Genomic DNA, 22,690 nt, shown 5'->3' with positions numbered 1-22,690 from the left:
CAATTAGTCGAGTAACAGCAAAAACCATAGGCAGATGAGAGGCAGAACAGGAACGAGGAAGAAAGGCATGGAGAAGTGCAGCAGCTAAGAAGACAGGGCATGGATATAACCTTGGGAATGGGTGCCTGATTATCATAGAATTAATGTGCACATTTATTACATAATATTCTCATAGATGTTTATTGGGGCTAGGGGAAACCTTTGCTCTTTGCTGAGAGGAATATGATTACGTGTGACTTAATTATCATATATGAATTAATATAGCTACCATGGACTTTTACCCTACTACCTTTTAATATGCACAGAAAAATCAAATCTTATTGGAATGGAATGGAATGGAATGGGAGCTTAGATGTTTATGTTTGCTTTTGTTGCTGTTGTCATCCAATTACTGTGTGTTTGTGAGTGGTGTATATCAGATATAGAGCGATGCTGTGTCAGATGTCACAGAGTCCTGGTTCTCCCCGAATTCAAAGTTCTCAGAACAAACAGAAACACTTTGGACATCTAATTAGTCCATACTAGGATAAAACAACCCAGCAAAAAAAGTGTTGCTTGTACTCTGACAGAGATAGATGAAACAACCTCTCACACACAATAAGTGTAGCTGACAAAAATAGAGCATTTTGTCTGTCCGTCCGTCCATCCATCCATCAGTATCCAATCTACAATATCTAATCTTTTTTGCTGTTTACTCTTTGATCAGCTGGGCTGTAAATGTGACTAATAACTCCAAAGCTGCAGGAAAATGACATCATGCCAGTGTAGAACAAGCACAGTGCCAAACCCTTGAGCACAGACTGTCTGTGTCCTGAGCTGTGACGTCAAAGGTAGAAATATAGAAATAGCATGACAGCAGTCAGCAACCGAATGACATGGTGCCCGATTCTTAGTCTGTCTCTCTAAATGTCTCTGACCAGGTCCATTTGGAGAGAAGCAATATTATCTGTTTGACTAAGAGGCCCAGATGTCCACCTATCTCAATAAACACAGACCTCAGACACGAATGGACAAATAAGCCTGTTAAAATTGGCACGTGTTCCCTGCTCTACCTTTCTATCTCTATTTGCTAAGGTGAGAAGTGCTGAGTACAATAAGGAGTGTGTTTACCCATCAAACACAGCTCTCCAACTGCTGAGACTGAGACTTCGACATGCAGCACATTACCCACTTCTGTCCTGGGGCTAGTTGCATAAACATTATGTGAAGACTGTGTCTTAAATACTAGTATGACCAACTAGCGGCTTGTCAAGGGGCAATCAGTCTTAGGGTGCTTTCACACCTGCCTTGTAGGTCTGTTGAATCGTACTGGAGTCCGTTGCCCCACTTGGTGCGGTTCGTTTGGGCAGGTGAGAATACAGCAATCGCACCAAAAGGGACCAAGCATTGGGTCGGATTGCTTTCACATATTAAGCGAACCGCTCCAGAGTTCGTTTGAAAGCATACTGATACCACAGGTCTGCTCCAGAGTTAGTTTGAAACAGCTACAGAGTTCGTTCAAAAGTGTACCGAGATGGTATGCTTTCAAACAAACTCTGGAGCGGTTCGCTTGAGATGTGAAAGCAATCCAACCCAACGGACCAATGAACCAAACAATATCATAATTCATAACAGGAAATGTGTTGTGTAAAAAGCAGTAACTCAGAAGCAGTGTCTGATTCTGAGTTAGCACATTAGTTACCGTAGTTGAAAATCAAAGAGCGCCTCTTGATCTTAAATGTTGTGTAATTGCGCTTCTCTGTGCAAAAATGCTGTCCTGACGAAGCCTTGATTCCGGCTCTAGCTGCATTATAACATTCACATATGGTCTCGACACAGTTAGCTTACTAGACAGTGCTGGGAGATCCAGAGATAGCACTTTTGAATTTGCCACAGTATTAATATGAATGTAGTATATCATTTAATAATAATACTAATATTTTTTATTTATATAATGCCTTTCCAACACCCAAGGTTGCTTTACAAAGATAAGGAACGGAACAAAATAAACATCAACATCAAAGCACAAAACCAAGGGCAGAAAATAATATACAGAGGTCACTTATAAAGATACAAACTAATATATATAACAAATAACATATCCATAACAATGTACAATTTACAGACCGAGAGCTGAAGAATAATATTCAGTTTTTTTAAAGAGGTTTTTGAAGGAAAGAATGGTAGATGCTTGACGGATATCTTGAGGAAGAACATTCCACAACCTGGGAGCCACAAAAAAACCTGGGTCACATAGTCACCAGAATAAAATTAGGGGTGACTAACAATCCTGCACTAGAAGAGCATAAGGAACGAACAGAAGCATAGGGCTGAAGTAAGTCAGATAATTATCAGGGCCTTGAAGTTTACACGCAAGGAAACCAGAAGCTAATGAAGGTGACGGAGGATTGGAGTAATGTGCTCATTCTAACATATAATTAGTGAAAAGAAGAGGGCCCAAGACAGAACCTTGAGAAACACCAGAACTGATGGATCTGGTGGATGATTTGTGCTTCTGGTATTTTTTTATTTTTTTTTAACAGCAGGAATGACGGCTACATTCATATAGTGTTTGCGTGTGTCTTGACAGTTACACATAAAGCCACAATGAGCTCATGGAGCTAGTTGTCAATCATTTTGATGGATGATGCTGAGAAAACTCTGACTAATAAGAGGACAGTTGTACTCGCATGTGACTTGCATACACACATTTTGGTACGCTTTGTAATGTTGTTTTATGAAAGTGAACTGAACCAAGACGAAAATGCAACATTGTAACAAATTTAGTCCCTGTTTTGGAACAAAACAAATGACCCATAGGTGTGAAAACACATTTACATTTAGTATGAAATCAGACCAATCTCTGTTTTTATGTATCTGACTTAAAACAGTTATGAAGTCTTAAAGGAAAAACAAACTTGTTAGACTAGTCTTAGCATTTTTTGCAAAGGAAGGAAGAAGAAGAAAAAAAAAAAAAAAAAAAACAGATGCTTGTGCTAATATACCTTCTTTTTTTCTTTTTTTGGGGTTGGTGAAAGATTATGAAAACAAGCATTTTCTAAGAATAAAATGCATTTATGAATCAGGTGACATTAAGCAAATAGGGTCCATGTTAATTTCATGTTGTCTTTAAAGGTTTGTAAATAATTTTAGTCATGTTTTATGCTATTGTCTTCATAACATGACTGTAATTCTCCTCGGATTTGTGTGTCAAGTAGTGTGAATGGTCCTATATTATTAAAATGATAATAGCAGTAATAATGTGGTGAATTTCATTGTTTTTATTGAAAGAAGCTTTAAGGGGAGATAAAGCCTACAGCTGTAGACATCCTCCCTCTGGCTTTCCTCTGCTGCGCTGGAATCTCGCCCAGAGTGGCGAAATGAAAAAGCAGCCATGTCGATTTCCATTATTAGGCATCAGGTGCTGCGGCTGGACTGGACCCATGCTCCATTGCTCCTACCCTCCTGCACTGCGCCTTTTAACCCTAATTGACAGTCTTACGTCCTCCCTCTGCCTGCTGCCCAGAGCATTCGCCAGGCAGAGATAGAGAGGGGGGGCACGATGCACATATGTCTGCTGTCTGCGCTGGCGCGTGTGCCTGCTGCGTTTGATATCTCTGAAGGCTACATTGGATGAGAGTTAGAAAGAGTCAGCACCTCTGCAGCTGTGCCAGCTCTTCTTCTCTAATAGACAGAAAAATACGCTGCTTTTGAGACTGCTCACGTTAATGATACACAGCACTTAAAAGAAATAGCAGGAGTGCAGAGTTTCAGCTTCATCTGACCAATGAGACACACTCAGCAAATCCATACGGGCATATCCAGAACCCCAAAGAACTTTGTTAGAGCCGTGCTGTAATTCAGTGCACGTCCCACCATCTGCTGTTCTCAGGTTAGGTAAGTGTGCTGTAAGCATTTTTTTTTAATATCGTGCATAAAATTCCCTACTATCTGACAGATATCACTGAAATAGGTGTCCTGAGAAATTACACCTGAAAAATGTTTCATCAGAATACTAGGCAACTGTTCAATGTCTGTCAATAGAGCGCTGCAATTATGACATATTTTTTGGTTCTCTTGACAAAAACCCAATACGATTTTTTCATTGGCTTTTGGATTACCGCAGAAAAATAAGTGACTTAGCAGCTAGCCGCCTCTTTCAAGGCAAGTAAAAGTGCATTTTATGTTGTAGAATAAAATGTGAACATTTCTTGAGCAGATTTTATTTCTAGCATTTAAACAAAAACCCATTGACATCAGAAAGATGGAACCTGAAGTGCTAAAATGCTAACTTGTTTCCAGGATTTGGCCAACACAGTTACATCATCCCTCCAGCACTCAACAATCTTTTTGTTTACAGATGGTACAGTTTCAACATATAGCATCAGGGGCTAACTGGGCCATGCTAACCAGCCAAACCCCTTTAGCAAAACGGCTACATTTTCCTTTCAAGGTAAGCTTTATTCCTGCAGCTTCATAATTAGAGAAGGAACAAACCGAGATGCTTTGCTAATGTGTGAGCACAGCTGAGTAAAAGCCACACTTATCCAGACTGGAATTATGGGGGAGAACACATTAAGAAGTTTCAACTCATTAGCAGAGCTTTAAAGTGACGCCCCTCCCAGACTAATCCTTGTGCTGAGGCACCCTGGGTAATAATGCTACAGCCACGAGCACAAAACACACTTTACCGTCTGCTATTCTCACAAGCTCCCGTTGATGAAGGAGTGTTGTGCAGAACGCAGGAGCACATGTTCTTCCGTACGACAACACAACACAGATGTGCGCGCAAACATTCCTCATATATTCTAAAATAACATAAAATAACCCTTATAAATAAATAACCCAGTGCTGCTCGGAGAGTCTGCCTCATTTGTATGTATGTGGTACACAGTCTTGATTCACTGGCCTCTGTTCATGGATTTTTCACTTACTAAAGGAAATCCAACATCTTTGAAGAATATTCTTGTTTTTCTTTTTTCTCTCATGCCTTCTTTAGTGCTTTCAGGTACACTCAAGGACCCTTCATCTCTGGGACAAATGTAGTCCTTTCTGTCTCCTTCTTCCATACTCTCTGTTTTAGATGAGGCAAAAACACAATTCAAAAGCAGCAGACAGCGTTTCATCCCATCTCTCCAGCAGGTGTGACATGCTCAATGACTCGAAGTGACGCTTTATGTCTCTCTGAAATTTGATTAAGATGCAGCTTATGATAATATGACCAAAGAACGTATTAGACCCAGGATTTGTTAGGCTGTGACACTATATTTTTACTAGTCGACTAGTCAGTGCCATGCAGCATTAGTGGGCTTTGCTGTTCAAAGAAAAATGTCCATGCAACTGAGATACAAAAGCTTGTGTGACAGATTCATGCTGCTTTCAGTGTCGTAAACGGTGCAAAAACAGTTGCTTATAGTTTCAGTCAGCCATTGGATTATACTTGGTTGTTTGCAGGGTAGTTTGTATGAATTTTTCCTTGAACACGAATGCTCCATTTAAACTCCAGCATGGTTCATTAATAATGTGCTTTGTGCCTATTCACAATTCAAAACATTTCTGCAAGCAAATACAAAGAAATTTCTTAGAATAAGTCACTAGTTGACAGAGTAAAGGGCCATTTACACAACAATGTTTCAACTAAAAAACAGAGAACTTTTTATGTGTATGTTTTTTGGCCGTTCATTTACACAACAGCTGCATTTTGGGGGCCTGAAAACGCAAGCTGTTGAAATCGGGGTTCGAAGTGCACGATTTTGAAATTATACTGTTTTTGTCTCCATGTAAACAACAAAAATGGTGACATCATGCACGTGCCTATTAAGTCCAAAGTATACTTCACTCTTTTGTGCGTACACGAGGGTCAATATACAGTGCACGTGACGCAAATTTTCATCATTCAGTATGCGCAATAATTAGTTTATCCACTTAGCTTAGGGGCATCGATTCCCAAGGTAGTCAAATAAAAACTGCATTAACAGAACAGACTGGAACGCATGCAAGCTACAGTGACAATGGAGGCCTACATAGTTGACAGATTGTGCGAAGTGGTTAGAAAGTACCCTCATTTGTACAACTCTAACTTGTGGTGAGAGATTGCTCAAAATTACACGTGCGTTGAATGCCTGTGTATGCATTCGAGTCAAATGAAGCATACTTTGTAAGGCTGTGCTATCGACTGTGCGCGTATGCAAACAAAAAAAGAAGTATACCTCGTGATTTACGTGTTCAGTCAATAGGCGCACAGTGTTTCTTTACAAAGTGACATCGCCAACTACTGGCCTGGCAGCAGTATAAAGTGTTTTTAGTCGTTTTCACGGATGCGGGGATCGTTTTGACAACATTGTCAACATTGTACGCAACAAAAACAAAGGGAAAACATTTCGTTTTTTGTACATTGTTGTCATGTAAACAAATGCATCAACTAATAGTGGCAGAACTAATTGGTTCTTGGTACAGCCCCTGATTCCAAGCATACTGATGTATCCCAGGCACAGTCATCTCCGTTTTTTGATTGAGTCAATCTTCGATTGTCTCAGTCCCATAATTCCCAGAGGTGTTGAGGAGAACGTTTTGAAGGCTTTATGATTTACTCTGTTTGGGCATTTCTGTTGCAGGTTCCATTCCAGTGTCACGACCTCAATATGCACAAGTGTAGTTGCTCTGCACAGACCCTTTTCTTCCCCTCTGGGTAAATGAAAATGACTCACAAAGAATGGGTCTGTTTCCTGATACCATTTTCAATTACCATAGGAACAACTAGGGCAGCACCACTCCATAAAACATGGATACTTACGCAATCTGCTCTTCACACAACATCACTCTTATCAGAAAATCCCTCTCTGTGTGTTGAAAGCGATCAGTCCAGGGCCACCGAAGCCCTATGGGCCTTAGTTAATGGCCCTCATCAACTATATTTATAAAATGCCCCTTGGCCTAACACTAGAAAAAAAGCATGTTATGAGGGAAATGTGGCCAAGCTCTCAAAACACCATTTTTTTTCAGTCTGATTTGTCATTATGCTGTGTACTAATCTAGCATTTGTCGTTTTGATGGATAAGTGGTTAAAAAGAGAGGGCGGGTGAGCTACGGTCTGTACTTTTAAAACCCTTCATGCACTTACAGATGTAAGCAACCCACTCTGTAGATGTAATCAGAGCGATCCTTCCTCAACAGCCAGTTGGGGTTTGTTTATTTCCTGCCACAATTTGTCTTCACTTCACAAGTGGAAATATAGGCAGCCATCATCACACCGGCAGTTATTAACCCCTCAGGGCTGCTGTGGAGGTGGAGTTACTTCAGGAACGGTGCATGTCTGGGGTCTGCGGGGGCTGGTGGGGGGTTGTCAGAGCAGGGTTATTATAGCTTTCAAAATTCCACTAGTTTTATTTTGTTTTCTGTTTTGTATCTTGATTTTCAATATCAGTTTATGCATCATTAGTTAGTTCTAATTGTGCATGAATTATTTCATTTCATCACCAAAGTTTGCATAGCATTAGATTTTAATTTAAAGCTGTTTGGATCAGACTCATTTATTTTTTGTCGCCTTTTCAACATTTACCGACGAGACATATATGCCTTTATTTTATGAAAATGTATGCTAATTTATGTGATAACATCTGTTCCCATTCAGTCGGTCACGTTCGACGTACGTCGGACAGACCGACGAATAGGAATCTCGCTAGAGAGGCCAATCTACTTCGAGTGTAACTAAACGAGCCAATGCACATTGGCATGCAATCATATGCATCAGCTGCTCGCCTCGCAGCGCGGGTATATAATGAGCAGCAGGTGCGTTGCATCTTCAGCTTTTCGCTTCGGAGCCGAACGGTGTTGTTCCTGTTCTCTGCAAGCGAGTGTCTGCTAGAAGACGAGTCAAGCTTTTGGTTGAACTTCTCTTTTTTTCCGAGTGCGGGCGAACAGCACAGCAGCGGGGTCGACGTCCTCTCTTTTTCTGTTTCGTTTGCCGTTTTTGAGCAAATAGCTGTTTGACAGCGTCAGAAGGCTGTTCTCACGGCCGGTACGGTGCGCTTTTGAGCGCTGAAAAGCCGTTTTTAAGTCTGGTAAGAGTGAGCGCCTTCAAAGAGAGAGATAGAGCACATGACAGGCTGCACACAATCCCTGTCTGTGTTGCGGTGGCCGTTCCCCTGCGTGCTTCAGCACTTCTAAAAGAGTAAAGTCCCTGAAAGAGCTTACACAAGTAGATTCGCGTCTTTTTAAAGACGACATCCTACTTGTGTTTCTGGATGCGATCGTTCCTGTCCTCACTGACGGCCACGATCACCGTTTCGCATGTCTGGGCGCGTGCTGAAATGATGTTCGTGGGTGTTCATGTTTTCATATGAGAACATGATCACGTCGACACGCCGGTCGTGACTCTTCTTTATCCGGGAAGCTTGAGTCCCCTCTGTTGTTGGCCAGCTGCCGCTTGTGTGTAAAAGCACAGCCCCCGCGCTGCCCGACACTCTGGGAGACCGCGGAGATCAGCGAGAGCAAACCTCTCGCTCCTCTGCGTGTCGTGTGCCGTCGAGCTGCCGGGCTGCAGCGCGGGTTGTCACGGCAACCCAGCGCTCGCTCGGCGCTCTAGATGCGCGGTTCCCTTGCGTAATCTCCATTGTAGCGCCCTCTCTGGTGCACCAGAAGAGGTCTACTTTGCTGATATGGCTTGGGTGACATGAGGTTGAGGGGTTCCTTCGGGGAACCAACCCCCTAGGGCCCCTCCCTCTCTAGCGCATTGCAAGCTGTGCAGTTTCTGGATTGGATTGCTGGTCCTTTTCATAGGGGAACCTAGCATTTCATTCAGAGCTCCAGCTGAGGGACAGACGTCGATTGCAGCATCGGAGAGAGTGCTGTTATGCTCTGGAAATGAGGGTGACGCTGCCCACTGTAATGGTGTGTGCTTATGCTGACTCAGATTCAGAGTTTACAGCCATGCTTTCCTGGGTCTTCCAGATGTGCATGGAAAACTTGGCAGTATGGGGGTATATTGGTGCCATAAATATGGAATGCCAAAGGTGCCAATCTGCATAAGTTTTCCTCTCTCACTACCCTCTTGGATGGGGTGGCTGTACACAGACCACACCCACCCTGCATGTGAGGCCAAGGCACTCTTTTTGCATGAGGGTAGTTCTGTGCTGGGGTTGAGCTGCGCTTGTTGACTAACCGTGATCAAATTCACCGCGCAGGCCCTCAGCCAGACGATGTCCACCTCCGTGGTCCAGAAGTGCCCCCTGGCTTACCTTGTGAGGTGTGAGAGGTTGTCAAGCTAAATGCTTTCTCAATGCTCCCATCTTACGAGGTGGCCTTTCGGTGACACTGTCGAGGACTGAGCCCAGCGGTTCTCCTCAGTTAGTAGCGGATAGGGGAGCTTCCCATGACAAACCATTGAGTTCCTCTTGGGCCGCCCCTCAGTCTGCTCGTCGCCAAGGGTGTCGTCCCCTGCAAGAAACTCCGGCCCAGCAGGCTCTGCTGTATCCATTGCGGGGAGTTGACGCCTCCCGTCTCTGCAGCTGTTTAACTGGTTGGTGAGAATCACCCCTGAGACGGGCGACCCAGAGATGGGTGGGGCTGCTCTTCCACCCCTGGAGGAGGGCCAGGTGGTAAATCCTTTATTGGGTTTGTTTCTGTTCCGCCACTGACCCAAGAGGCAGCGGTACCCAAATTTTAAAGAGCAGTTCCTCCATTTCCAGGTCTGAAGAGGGTTTGGAGAGCAGTGGGAGGAGAAAAACCCCACCACTCTCATCCCCCTCTTCTGTCGCCAGCGGACAGCAGCGAGCAGCGGGCAGCCAAAGCCTTGACTGCTCCCTCTGTCCATCCGTGGAGCCAGGTAAGTGTTGCCTAGCACACTGTGACGCCGCTTCGGGCCGCCTCACAAAGAGAGCCCCCGAGCCGCGTCCCTGTGTTCCACCTCGCTGCCCTGCTGCGGGTACACCGGTGGTCCCTTTGGTCCTGCTTGTACGGTCTCTGCGAGCCGGGTTAGCGCTCCCTAGTCCGTCTCGCTGGCTCCTTCGGACCATCAGGGTCGGCTTTGCGATTCAGTTCGCCCGGCTCCCCCAAGTTCAGGGACGTCCTCTTCACTACAGTGAAAGATGCCGATGCCCCTGTCCTGCGTGCGGAGATCGCAGTCCTACTGGCGAAGGACGCGATAGAGCCGGTCCCTCCAGCCGATTTGAGGTCGGGGTTCTACAGCCCCTACTTCATTGTACCCAGGAAAAGCGGCGGGTTACGACCGATCTTGGACCTGCGAGTTTTGAATCGGAGCCTCCACAAGCTACCATTCAAAATGCTCACGCAGAAACGCATTTTCGAGTGCATCCGTCCCCGAGATTGGTTTGCAGCGATTGACCTGAAGGACGCGTACTTCCATGTTTCAATTCTTCCGCGACACAGGCCATTCCTGAGATTCGCGTTCGAAGGTCGAGCATATCAGTACAGAGTCCTACCCTTCGGGCTGGCCCTGTCTCCCCGCGTCTTCACGAAAGTCGTGGAGGGAGCCCTTGTTCCCATGAGAGAACGGGGTGTTCGCATTCTCAACTATCTCGACGACTGGCTCATTCTAGCACAGTCCCGGGATCAGTTGTGCAAACACAGGGATTTGGTGCTCAGACACCTCAGCCAGTTGGGGCTTCAGGTCAACTGGGAAAAGAGCAAACTCGCCCCGGTGCAGAGGATCTCTTTTCTCGGTATGGAGTTGGATTCGGTCGAGCAGATAGCACGCCTCACAGAGGAACGTGCTCGGTCAGTGTTGAACTGCCTGAATACATTCAATGGCAGGACAGCGGTCCCACTGAAGTTCTTTCAGAGGCTCCTGGGGCATATGGCGGCTGCTGCGGCTGTAACACCGCTCGGTCTGCTTCATATGAGACCGCTTCAGCACTGGCTTCACGGCCGAGTCCCGAGATGGGCGTGGCAGCGCGGCACATTCCGGGTGCCAATCACTCAGGAGTGCCGCCGAACCTTCAGTCCGTGGTCGGACCCCTTGTTTCTTCGGGCAGGAGTGCCCCTAGAACAGGTGTCCCGGCATGCTGTAGTGTTCACAGATGCTTCTGCCACCGGCTGGGGTGCCACGTAATACGGGCATGCAGTCTCAGGGGTTTGGACGGGACCCCATCTGCATTGGCACATCAATTGCCTCGAGTTGCTGGCAGTACGCCTTGCTCTGAGCCGCCTCAAAGGCCTGCTTCAGGGCAAGCATGTGCTGGTCCGTATGGACAACACTGCGACCGTTGCGTACATCAACCGTCAAGGTGGTCTACGCTCCCGTCGCATGTCACAACTCGCCCGCCATCTCCTCCTGTGGAGTCGGAAGCATCTGAGGTCGCTTCGCGCCATTCATGTCTCCGGTGTGCTCAACCGTGTGGCCGACGAGCTATCACGAGCTGCGCTGCCAGGAGAGTGGCGACTCCACCCCCAGGTGGTTCAGCTGATCTGGAGAGAAATCGGAAAGGCTCAGGTAGACCTGTTTGCCTCACCAGAAACCTCCCACTGCCAGTTGTTTTACTCTCTGACCGAGGGGACACTCGGGACAGATGCACTGGCTCACAGCTGGCCCCGGGGCCTGCGCAAATATGCGTTTCCCCCAGTGAGCCTACTTGCACAGACCCTGTGCAAAGTCAGGGAGGACGAGGAGCAGGTCTTGTTAGTTGCGCCTTACTGGCCCAACCGGACCTGGTTCCCAGAACTCTCACTCCTCGCGACAGCCCCTCCTCCTGGCCCATCCCTCTGAGGAAAGACCTTCTTTCTCAGAGACGGGGCACTCTTTGGCACCCGCGTCCAGACCTCTGGAAACTCCATGTCTGGTCCCTTGGACGGGATGCGGAGGTTCTAGGTGACTTACCCCCTGAGGTACTTAACACCATCACTTCGGCACGTGCACTGTCTACGAGACGTGCTTACGCCTCCAAAGTGGAACCTGTTCGTCGAGTGGTGCTCTTCTCGCCGGGAAGACCCCGAAGATGCTCGATCAGAGTCGTGCTTTCCTTCTTGCAGTAGGGTTGGAGCGTAGGCTGTCCCCCTCCACCCTCAAAAGTCCATACTGCTGCTATATCCGCTTACCACGACCACTTAGATGGCAAATCTGTTGGTCAGCACGACCTGGTCATCAGGTTCCTTAGGGGGCGAGACGGTTAAATCCTTCTCGTCCCCTCTCCATACCCTCTTGGGACCTCACTCTGGTGCTGAGAGCACTTCAGATTGCTCCCTTTGAGCCTTTGCTGTCAGCAGACTTAAAGATTCTGTCTATGAAGACTTTGCTGCTGGTGGCATTGGCCTCCATCAAGAGGGTAGGGGACCTGCAGTCTTTTTCGGTCGACGAATCGTGCCTGGAGTTCGGGCCGGGTGATAGCCACGTGGTACTAAGACCCCGGCCTGGCTATGTGCCCAAGGTTCCTACCACTCCCTTCAGGGACCAGGTGGTGAGCCTGCAAGCGCTGCCCTCGGAGGAGGCAGACCCAGCCCTGGCTTTACTCTGTCCAGTCCGCGCTTTGCGACTGTACATAGACAGAACCTAAAGCCTCAGGACCTCAGACCAGCTCTTGTCTGTTATGGAGGCCAGCAGAAGGAAAGGCTGTCTCCAAGCAGAGGATGGCCCACTGGATAGTGGATGCCATCGCCCTGGCTTACCAAGCTCAGGGTGTGCCCTGCCCGCTCAGGTTGCATGCTCACTCCACGAGAGGTGTCGCATCCTCCTGGGCGCTGGCTCGTGGCGCCTCGCTGACAGACATTTGTAGAGCTGCGGGCTGGGCGACACCTAACACGTTCGCTAGATACTATAGCCTTCGTGTCGAGCCGGTCTCCTCCCATGTTCTCGCCACAGGTCAGAGGCACGGAGAGGCCCCGGCTTAGTGTCGGCTTGTTGCGCTACATGCGCTTCTTTTCTCCAGAGAGTCCCTACAAGGCAGACCCTGTCGAGTCCTCCGATATCCCTTCGGCAGCCGACGTGGCGGAGCGTCTGGCGCCAGGCCTATACTCCGTTGTATCCTTGAGAACCGGGTTTAGGCTGGGTTCCATATGTGTGACCCTACGGGGATCCCATATGGTTGGTTCCACGGTTGCTCCTAAACGAAGCCCGTGTCTTTCCCTCTGGGAGAACCTACCCTTCATCGGGTTGGAGTCACCCCAGCTCTTCCATATGTAGCACAGCCCTACAGGGTTGTTCCATATGTACTTCTCCACATAACTCCTTCGGGGAAGGATGTGGCTTCCGCAGCGTTCCTTTCCCAGCGAAGGGTACGCTTTTCCCAGCGTTATCCAATAGTCTCACTGAATGGGTTTTGGGGAACAGCAGTGATCGACTCTCTCTGTGTTAGCCCTGTCCCACCATCCTCAGGCAAGGGGGTTCAGGTGGCTTGCAACAGAGCGCTGGAAGGGGGCAGCTCCTGTGGCGCTTTGGTAGGGATTCCTATTCGTCCGGTCTGTCCGACGTACGTCGAACGTGACCGACTGAATGGGGAACGTCTCGGTTACAAAGGTAACCCTCGTTCCCTGAAGGAGGGAACGGAGACGTACGTCCCGTCGCCACAGTCGCTGTACCCCGCTGATGCTGCCGCCTATCCGGTTCGGCTCCTCAGCGAAAACCTGAAGATGCAACGCACCTGCTGCTCATTATATACCCGCGCTGCGAGGCGAGCAGCTGATGCATATGATTGCATGCCAATGTGCATTGGCTCGTTTAGTTACACTCGAAGTAGATTGGCCTCTCTAGCGAGATTCCTATTCGTCGGTCTGTCCGACGTACGTCTCCGTTCCCTCCTTCAGGGAACGAGGGTTACCTTTGTAACCGAGACGTTTTAGATTTACTGCATTGAAATGGTTGTTTTGGTCTACATTTTTCTATACAATGATTATCAAAACTTTGCTTCAGATATTAATTAAAATAAAGACTATCAAGCATTTATTAAAAATAGCTAAAGTTCTGCAAGTTTGTTCATATTGTAATGCATATTTAAATTGTAGGTTACACTTTATTTTACAGTAAGTGCACTTACATGTACTTAAAGTGTACTTACCTAAGAAAGTAATGGCTAATATAAGGTAACTACAGGGTTAGTTCACCCAAAAATCTATTTTTTTCTTGAATTTGGTAATCTTGTTGCTTTCTATGGAGGAATTAAAAAAAAAACAAAAAAAAAAAAAAAACTCTCGGATTTCATCGTAATATCTTAATCTGTGTACTGAAGATGAACGAATGTCTTACGGGTGTGGAATGACATGAGGGTGAGTAATTAATGACAGAAATTTCAGGGTAGGTTCAGGGTTAATACCTAGTTATTACCCAGGTATTGCATTACTGTACATTGTATGTACACGGGGAACAGGACTGCAAAATAAAGTGCTACCAAAACGTAGTTTAAGTTTAGTTTCTGTTCTTCCACAAACTTGAAAAAAACAAAACTTTACATTGTTTTGTCTTAGTCATAGGTTTCGCTACCAATAATACCATGGCTTGCAGTAGTCATTGTGGTGCAGAACATTTACATTCCAGCTCAGCGTGCCCGCAGGTAAGCACCACATCCTGTCAGAAACGGCATCTAAAAATGATGATTGGTGACTCAGTGCTGATCTGTATGTGATGAGGATTCTTTCCCTGTAGTTGAAGGCACATTTTGCTCCTTGTGTCACTCAGCTCTATTCAGTCAGTACAAACTTATATATATAAAAAAAAGAAAACAAAGACACAGAAAATACAGACTTGGTGACAAAAGAGATGGATGGGGATGCAGCTGTGAATATTTTTTGAAGGCTGTGGACACAGCACTGACAAGGCTGCACAATGGAACGCGCTAAACCTGTTTTCAGTCCACTAATTGGAAATTTCAGCTGAATAGAAACACAAAATGTGCTTTGTTCATGCTTGTATTTTCTTTGTTTTGTGTCTATTTGATTAATTTCATGTGCAGGTAAAATAATGGTCAAAGAAATCTTTATAAGACAGACACATGCACATGCCGTGTCAGGTTATGAAATCTATGTATTATAGTCATAGAGTGTTCTGTGCTGAGCTTTCAGTAAACTCAATTACAAATCAACCTCTTATATCTGTTCACTCCAGTACCTAAGTGCCGTCATTCTTCCCATCAAGCATTAATTAGTCGTGGGAGGTTAACAGGGTTTTTGTGTGTGCATGGCAAATTAGTCTAGGGCTGTTATGTTCCCCACCTAGTTTTTTTTTTTTTTTTTTTTTTTCTTTGTAGAAAGCCTTTATGCAAAAAAAAAAAAAAAAAAAAAAGAAAGAAAGAAAGAAAAAAGTGTTTCTTTTCCCCTCAGAACCTATTCTCCAGTTACCCTTGGGAGCCTTCAGTTTAACAGCAGTGTTCAGTGGAGGTTTGCCGACTATGTCTTACATTCACAATGTTACCTCGTGTACATTTATTCAGTGTAGCATTTCAACAGAAATATGTTGCATGCACCTACATTTAGCATATTGACTGGTTCTTGGGGTAACTTATTCTGTATAGCATAACTTATTCTGTACCCTTTGTGCTACAGAATCATAACTCAAATTATGTGCTTGTTGAGGAGACGTGCACTCAGTATAACTATTTAAAAAGTAAGAGATTATATACAGTATAATGACATTGAAGGATGGAGCTGACCAGATCTAGGGACTACATTATCAAATAGTACTTTCAAGCCAGTTAAAATCTTAGCAACCACATGGTATTGTACAAAAGCAGTCAAAATAGCTTAGAAACCACAACGTAGTGCCCTGGTAACTACCCAACTTCCCTAGTTATCATTGTGGAGTGATATGCATGAGCGCACAAACGTTAGCTTTAAAAAAATTAACAAATCTGTTCGCGCTCTCTTTGTTTTATTATTTTTTTTTTTAAATGTCTTTTTTTCTATTTTGAAACACATATGCACATGCTCCTGCCAAGAAAAGGTCAGTATTGTGGGCAGTGATAAGAAACTGGTTATCCTTTGCATGCTTTCTGTTTGCGGTGCACTAATGAGCCAAAGGTGTTCGGGGAATGCAACATCTGTCACACAGACTGCCTGATGCTGTCACTGCAGGCATAAATTACCAGTTGTGCTGGCTTCAAAGTGCATGCCATCACCTTTCTTTTTATTTCTTTTTTTTTTTTTTTCCCCAAGTTCTGCCTCTTCTTCATTTATTAGCCATTAACAAATAATTATATTTTGTAAATTGAACAATAAAAGACAAAAATACTGAACAACATTAACATTAAAAGTAGCAGCAGCAGCTCGGTATCAATCTATAAACTTCCACGTGTGCATTGACTCTTATTATAAAACAGACATGGAAAACACTGATAAATGCACACCTGTGACTACACATTTATTGTATTTATTAATACACCAAGTTGCTACAGCTTGGCAGCCATAAACAGCCTAAAGGTAAACTATTTATTGAACACTGGCGTTTTATCATACTGCTGCTGTCTTTTCTATTTACAGTATGTTCATCCATTGTAAAAAAAAAATATATATATATATATATATTTTCATGATTTATCACAACTTTTTTTTTTTTTTTTTTGTCAAATCAACTTAAATAATTACTTAATGTGGTTCAGATAACATAATATTTTGAGTTTGTGATTATTAAACCAATCGCCTGCATTATCTCAAATTTTTAATTTCAATGAACTCAAAATTTAAGGCAACCATGTAGCTTACTTTATTTTTTTACAGTGTTTAAGAAGGCATGCTACTTTCATAGAATACATGCAAAGCTACTAGAGGTCAATGATTTTACCACAGTATTTATCATGGTAACATACTCTAAGGAAGCAGAGTGCTTGCCAACAGACACACATACTGTACAACTGTCCTGTGTTCTCACATCTATCACAATGAAAGGCTGCCAGGTTTCATTTGCAAGCATGCTTTCTTGACAAACGAGCACAAGGCTGAGAGAGAGAGAGAGAGAGAGGGAGGGAGGAATGTGCACACAAGCAAATAGCAACAGATTGGACAGTCACTCGTTTTAAGGACAAAAGACCCGTGTGCTATCATAGGCCACCGTCTCTGACCAACAAAAGCCGACGGCTTGTTGTGACCACCTGTGCTTGTTGCTCAGGTCTAAAAGTGTGACGGGCCTTTCAGCTTCAGTTAGGCTCACTTCACAGCCAGGGTTGTGGGAAGACTAATGGCTTCTCCCTTCACTTTTGAAGGGCCTGCCGCTGTGTAGCGAAGGCCCGGCTCTTTTCACCTTGTCAGATGCTTGTCTGCGAAACCCTTTGCCCGCAGGGCCCTTAATGAGCAGGCCGCAAGGAGCAGCGGGCTAAAATGGAACCTGTCTGCTATTCCTAGCCTTTTGTGTTTTTCCTTCTCTAATGGGCTTTCAAGCAGTCTGCCTTTGTGTGTTCTCTCTTTCTCACTCACACTTTCTTTCACTTCCTCTATTGCTATCTCTATTCCACGTTGCTTAAAAAATACCCCCTCAGCGCCGTTCCACCGTGAGCAGCTGAATGTATTGTCTTTAATATGTCTCTGGAAGCAGTGTGCTCGTCCATATGTTTGTGTTAGAGTGTGTTCACTCACGTAGGCGTGAGCGTTAGCGTTAATGGTGAGGTGAGCGCATGAGAGAGATGTTGATGGCAGCGGATGTGCCAGCGTGCTTGTGCAGTCCCAGGGTGGATTGTTATTGCTGTTCATCAATATTGCTTCTTCATCGTTACTGAGATTCAGAAGCACGAGAAAGAGAGACACAAAGCGAGATAAAAGATAGCATATCATTGCTGTTATCGCAGATTTACTTTTCCTGACAGCTTGAGACTAAGCGCCAGGACCAGGGTTGAGAACCACTGCAGTAAGCGAACAAATCAGACGTACTGTATCTGCTGAGGGTGGCGTGGTGGCTGGGGTGAGGCACTGTCGCATCACAAGAAGAAGTTCCCTGGTTAGAACATAGACAGTAAATTGACCATGTGAATGTGTATGTCTGTGTTTCTTTGCCATGTTATGGACTGGCCAACCATCTAGGGCTGTGGTTCCTTAAAGCATCGTAAGTCTAAGTTGATCGTAGAGATCATTAGTGGCAATGGTAACACTTTATTTTAAGGATCAGAAATTAGACACTAATTAATGACTAATAACTGCATTTGTAAGTGACTAGTTATGTACTTGTATGCCATTACAAGCTATTTATAAGGCCTTTATTGGCTGTCGTCTTATTTTTGTCTTATAGCCCCTTTATACTTGTTTCTGTCCTAACAATGTACTAATTAGCTAAAATTAAAACAAACTAATAGGTTGTATTGTGTCAATTACACACTTTATAAGTTTCCAATACACTGTGTGAATATGTAGCTTATAAGTATGAAATAAATATAGAATGGGCATTTCAACACAGACATTTAAATTTGCAGAGAAACACTGTCTTTCTAGCAATTGTTATATACTAACAAATTATTTATAACTGAAATATTCCCTTTATTAATAGGTAACAGGCACATTTATCACTAATAAATGCAATATTACTTCAGATTATGTTCCCTATTCTAAAGTAAACATTTGCTGTTTTCCAAAAAAGAAAAGAGACATGTAATATTGCAGTGAACAACTCAGTGTTTATTGTTTTTATGGTTCAAGAGAACAAATTACAGATGAGACACATCTTGAATAATCACAATCAACACACTAAAAAAATATGAATGAATAATAAAAAAAATACACTGTTTTAATTGTATAAATCTTAAATAGAAATTTTAAGTTAAAGGGCCCTTTCAGGTCCTTTTCAGCACTGCTCAAAAAGTTACTAGCCAACAAACCAATTTCACTTGTAGATTATTAATATTTGTAGAATATAACAAAAAGAAAACAAGAAAAAAAAACCTAAAATAATGATTAACATCCAACTATATTTTTTCTTTAATCTAAAACAATTATCTAAACTTTAACTTTTACTGAACAGATCTTTCTTGAACAAAATCTTGCAGCAACACATAACTTCAATACTTCATCAAAATGGGCAATAGATGCCCTCGAGCTTTGAGATCTTCAATGGATCTTTTAATTTCAGGATTAACACTACTGGCACATCTTTTTGCAAAAGCAAGCAATGTTTCCATAGCTGGATCGAACACCAGGGTGCTGTAGGTCTTGGGGTCTGCAATCTGAAGCTCTGCTATTGGTGCTGTTGCTGCAATGGTGCCTCTGTCAACATTGTGCCGATGGAATGCCTCTGACATGGTGCGAACTTTCCTGAAGGTTTTGAGGACTTGATTGTAGCGGCTGATGACCTCCTCTGGACCTTTAACTTTGCAAAAATAATAAAGAAATATATATTTTCAAAACATAATTAAAATAAAAATATCTAAAGAAAAACAGCAAACAGAAACACAAAAAGTCTTGTATTTCTTACACATTGTGATGTTAACTGATAATGCAGTTCTTTAGGACTAGTTTTATTTATTTGGAATTAAATTAAAAATGTGGATGCAGAAACACACCCTTGTTTTATATGTAATATAATTTCTAATTTTTTTGTTTTAAAATCATATATTTCAGAGATAATTTTAGTCAAAAGAATACTTCAAAAATACATAATAAATGATTTACTCACTCTTATGCTGTTTAACTTGTATATTTCATTTCTTCAGCAAAATCTAAACCATGACATTTTGATGGAGATGTGATGATATTATTTCTATACAACACAAGTCAATGAGTACTAAAACTTTTCAAACTCCAACAAGAATATAAAGGCAGTAGAAAAACATTTTGTTCAATACGTCTTTAGTAATTTAATCCATATGGAGGATATACATCTCCATCAAAATATTTGTTCTTTGTTCCACAGAAGTAATAATGTCATACAAGTTTAAGATGGCAAAAGGGTGAGTAAGTGACAAGAAAATTGTCATTCATTTAACAAAAAACAAATTAAATAGAAATATTTCACATTAAAATTATAAACATTTTCCATAGGCAGAGAACACACGCTTACAATGGTATAAAAAATAAATAAAAAGCAAACCTAATAATTGAAAAAGAAACCATGAAAAAGTAAAATATAAATGCAGTGAATGTATGTCAATGAATCAACCATTTACTGCTAATAATGGCAGGTCATCCATTTAACAGCTCTGGACCAGATCAAGACTAAGTTGATTTTTCAATGAACTTAAAACAACATTGTTGAAAGCAAATCCAAGTGTATGGGGAAACAACAGCAACATATCTTTATATGATATAATGTAAGCATTAGAAACAATGTAGAAAAGCCACTGACCTCTAATGTGATGTCGAAGGGAATGGTGTGCCACCTTCTTCCTTTTCTTCTGTTTGTTGTCTATTAGTACAGGCTCATCAGATTCGCTCAAACTTCGTGATGAGGAGGTAGTGTCATCATTGTGATCATGGTGGTGGACTTCTTGTTTGACATTGAAAGGTGCTAAAAATAAATAAACAAATGTGTAGCATAGCATTTTCAAATCATCACTTTTTAGAACAACATCAGTTATTAACAGTTAACTGCCAGGTTTACACATTAAAAGCACCTTATTTTCATCCTGCCTTGCAGCCTTAAACAATAAACAACAATTATTTAGAAAAAGTAGCTAATCATTATCTGAATGACACTTTACTAATTCAAAAAGAAACAGATCTTCAGAATTTTAGAGATTATACATTTTTATAAATATGACTGTGTACAATTTTGCAAAGAGTGTCAAACATGTATCTAGGTACAATTCACTTTCCATTTTTTTCACCCCTTCACCTGGTTTGCACATACCCCTGTCACAGGTGGGATGACATTGCTTCATTCTGAGTGTGTTGATTTTGTGGCTTCAGATCCCTATTCGCTCACTGAAGCACGTCAATATTGCAGTGTGAGTGAACAAAATGTAACAAAATGTGCCCTCTTTCCGAAGATGTGTTGCAGTAAAAGAGTTTAGATATCATAGAACAGCAGAATGTTATAGACCGTATAACAATTGGCTGTATTATTGTTAAAATGACAACAAAGCTATGGAAATTTTTAAGTCATCTAGGAGCTTTTTACAGCAGATGTCACTGTAAAATTGGTAAGTCTATCCCTCTAGCCTTGCTTTCATACCTGTCATGGTGTTGCTCTGAATAAGGTCTATAGAGTCAAAAACAAACCATTTACAATGTTGCAATCAGCCATTGTACTCGTCATTTGAGTTAAAAGCTAATAAAATGCACAGTTGCACTTCTAGTGCTCATTTCACTTGGAAAATTCAAATCATTCCTAGTCAGATTTGACACGTTTTGCAAAAGCATAGACAGAGTAATGTCACAATGAGCCAATGTTGAAAATATCTAATGCTGTTAGCCAAAGCTAATAGCACTCAGCAGCCATAAAAGTGAAATCAATGAAAATGCCAAAAGTTTAAAAGTCTGATGTGTAAATTGCTTGCATGTAATAAATACTGCACAGACAGCATGAAACATATTATTATACTGACCGACATCTTGTCCTTTGGCTTTCCCAAGAACCTGTTCTCTGAGAAAATCACGTTCATTCTCTAGCTCTCCGATCATTTTTTCTTGCCACTTTATTTTCTCTTCCAGAAATTCTATCTTCATTTTCATGGAAAAAATGCCTAGAAACAACATATCACAAATAAATATTAGTTAGCTAACAATTAATAATAGACACATATACACATTGCTATTTGTGACATAGACAAAATGACAACATACTAGTATCAGAACCCTGGCTGCTGCAGCTTGGTAAAGAAGGCTCATTTTCCTCCAGATCTTTGGGTGTTGCATCGTTGGAGCTCTCCTGAATGGAGTCCTGCTGCTTGTGTTGTAGCTTCAACTTGCGCTTTGGCTGTATAAAAGTTCACATGAATTTATTTTTATTAACCCTATTATCTCATAACCCCAGAAAAGTTGTGATATTTTGTAAAATGCAATAAAAACAAAAATATGTTATTTGTTTATTCTATTAGATGACAAAAGTACAATTTACTAACAAAAGTACAAAAAAAAAGAGAAAATTATTTTTATTTTAACTGTATTACATCTTAACTGCATTTGTAAATATACTAAAGTTACCATACTTTTTGTCTCATCTCATTTTAAGCCAGTGGGTTGGCAAGTTAAAGTAACACGTATAAAACTGTTCATCAGTACTAATCACCCTGCTTACATATTGTTATCAAATACACAACAGCTTGGTTATTAAAACGCCAGGACCATTAAATGTTTTATACCTAAATAAATAAATAAATTAGGTTAACGTTAGATGTTAAATAAATGAAATACAAAAGCTTAAATGCTAGCAAGCAATTAGTTAAGGATATGTAGACTAGCAATATAACTGAAACACTAACATGGATGTAAAATAACTTAAAAACAAACAACACCAAAGCCAACGTTTATCATAAAGGACATACCATTTCGATCGATGGGTATGTGGAGAGTTTCTTTTTCAAGATCTTGATGCTCTTTCAGCTCTTGATGAAATCCTGCTCGACTGATTGATTGCTGCGTCTGATTGGACAGGAAGCGAGTGCACTGCGCGGGTCTAGACCACCCGCGAAATTCAAATACACTACCAATACGCGCTAAATTACAGATGTTGTGTCAAAGTCCGTGAAGCGTCATGGCTTCAAATTATGATTTTCTGCGGAGAATATTTTTCAGACCATCAGCGAATACGAACAAAAAATTTGTTCGTTGGTTGATGCAAAAAGGATTACTGCGGAAATACATGTATTGCCCATCATGCCACCACATCATGAAATTCAGGGACTTCTACAATGAAAAG

General features: G+C 42.6%; 2 protein-coding genes across 2 annotated transcripts in view; both read right to left on the bottom strand.

The window, feature by feature from the left end:
- The window catches only part of kirrel3b (kirre like nephrin family adhesion molecule 3b), a 359,059-nt gene that overhangs the window by 145,059 nt on the left and 191,310 nt on the right, over positions 1-22,690 (bottom strand). The window lies entirely within an intron of this gene.
- LOC137022540 (coiled-coil domain-containing protein 106-like) lies at positions 18,482-22,453 on the bottom strand. Its single transcript, XM_067388927.1, has 5 exons — positions 22,317-22,453; positions 21,616-21,748; positions 21,378-21,515; positions 20,177-20,338; positions 18,482-19,201 (listed from the first exon to the last, which is right to left on the bottom strand). The coding sequence occupies exons 1-5, from the start codon at positions 22,317-22,319 to the stop codon at positions 18,894-18,896; spliced, it is 744 nt and encodes a 247-aa protein (XP_067245028.1). The 5' UTR covers positions 22,320-22,453; the 3' UTR covers positions 18,482-18,893.

The sequence above is a fragment of the Chanodichthys erythropterus genome, chromosome 7 (genome assembly GCF_024489055.1).
Source record: "Chanodichthys erythropterus isolate Z2021 chromosome 7, ASM2448905v1, whole genome shotgun sequence".
In the NCBI taxonomy this organism is placed as follows: Eukaryota; Metazoa; Chordata; class Actinopteri; order Cypriniformes; family Xenocyprididae; genus Chanodichthys; species Chanodichthys erythropterus.
Note: the sequence above shows the minus strand (reverse complement) of the source record. Positions and strands in the feature narration are given on the sequence as shown.

Coding starts and splice junctions, on each gene's coding strand:
- LOC137022540 (XM_067388927.1), bottom strand. Junction 21,516..21,615: donor CAGCCAGGGTTCTGATACTA/GTATGTTGTCAT, acceptor TGTTGTTTCTAG/GCATTTTTTCCATGAAAATG. Junction 19,202..20,176: donor CCTTCGACATCACATTAGAG/GTCAGTGGCTTT, acceptor ATTTTTGCAAAG/TTAAAGGTCCAGAGGAGGTC.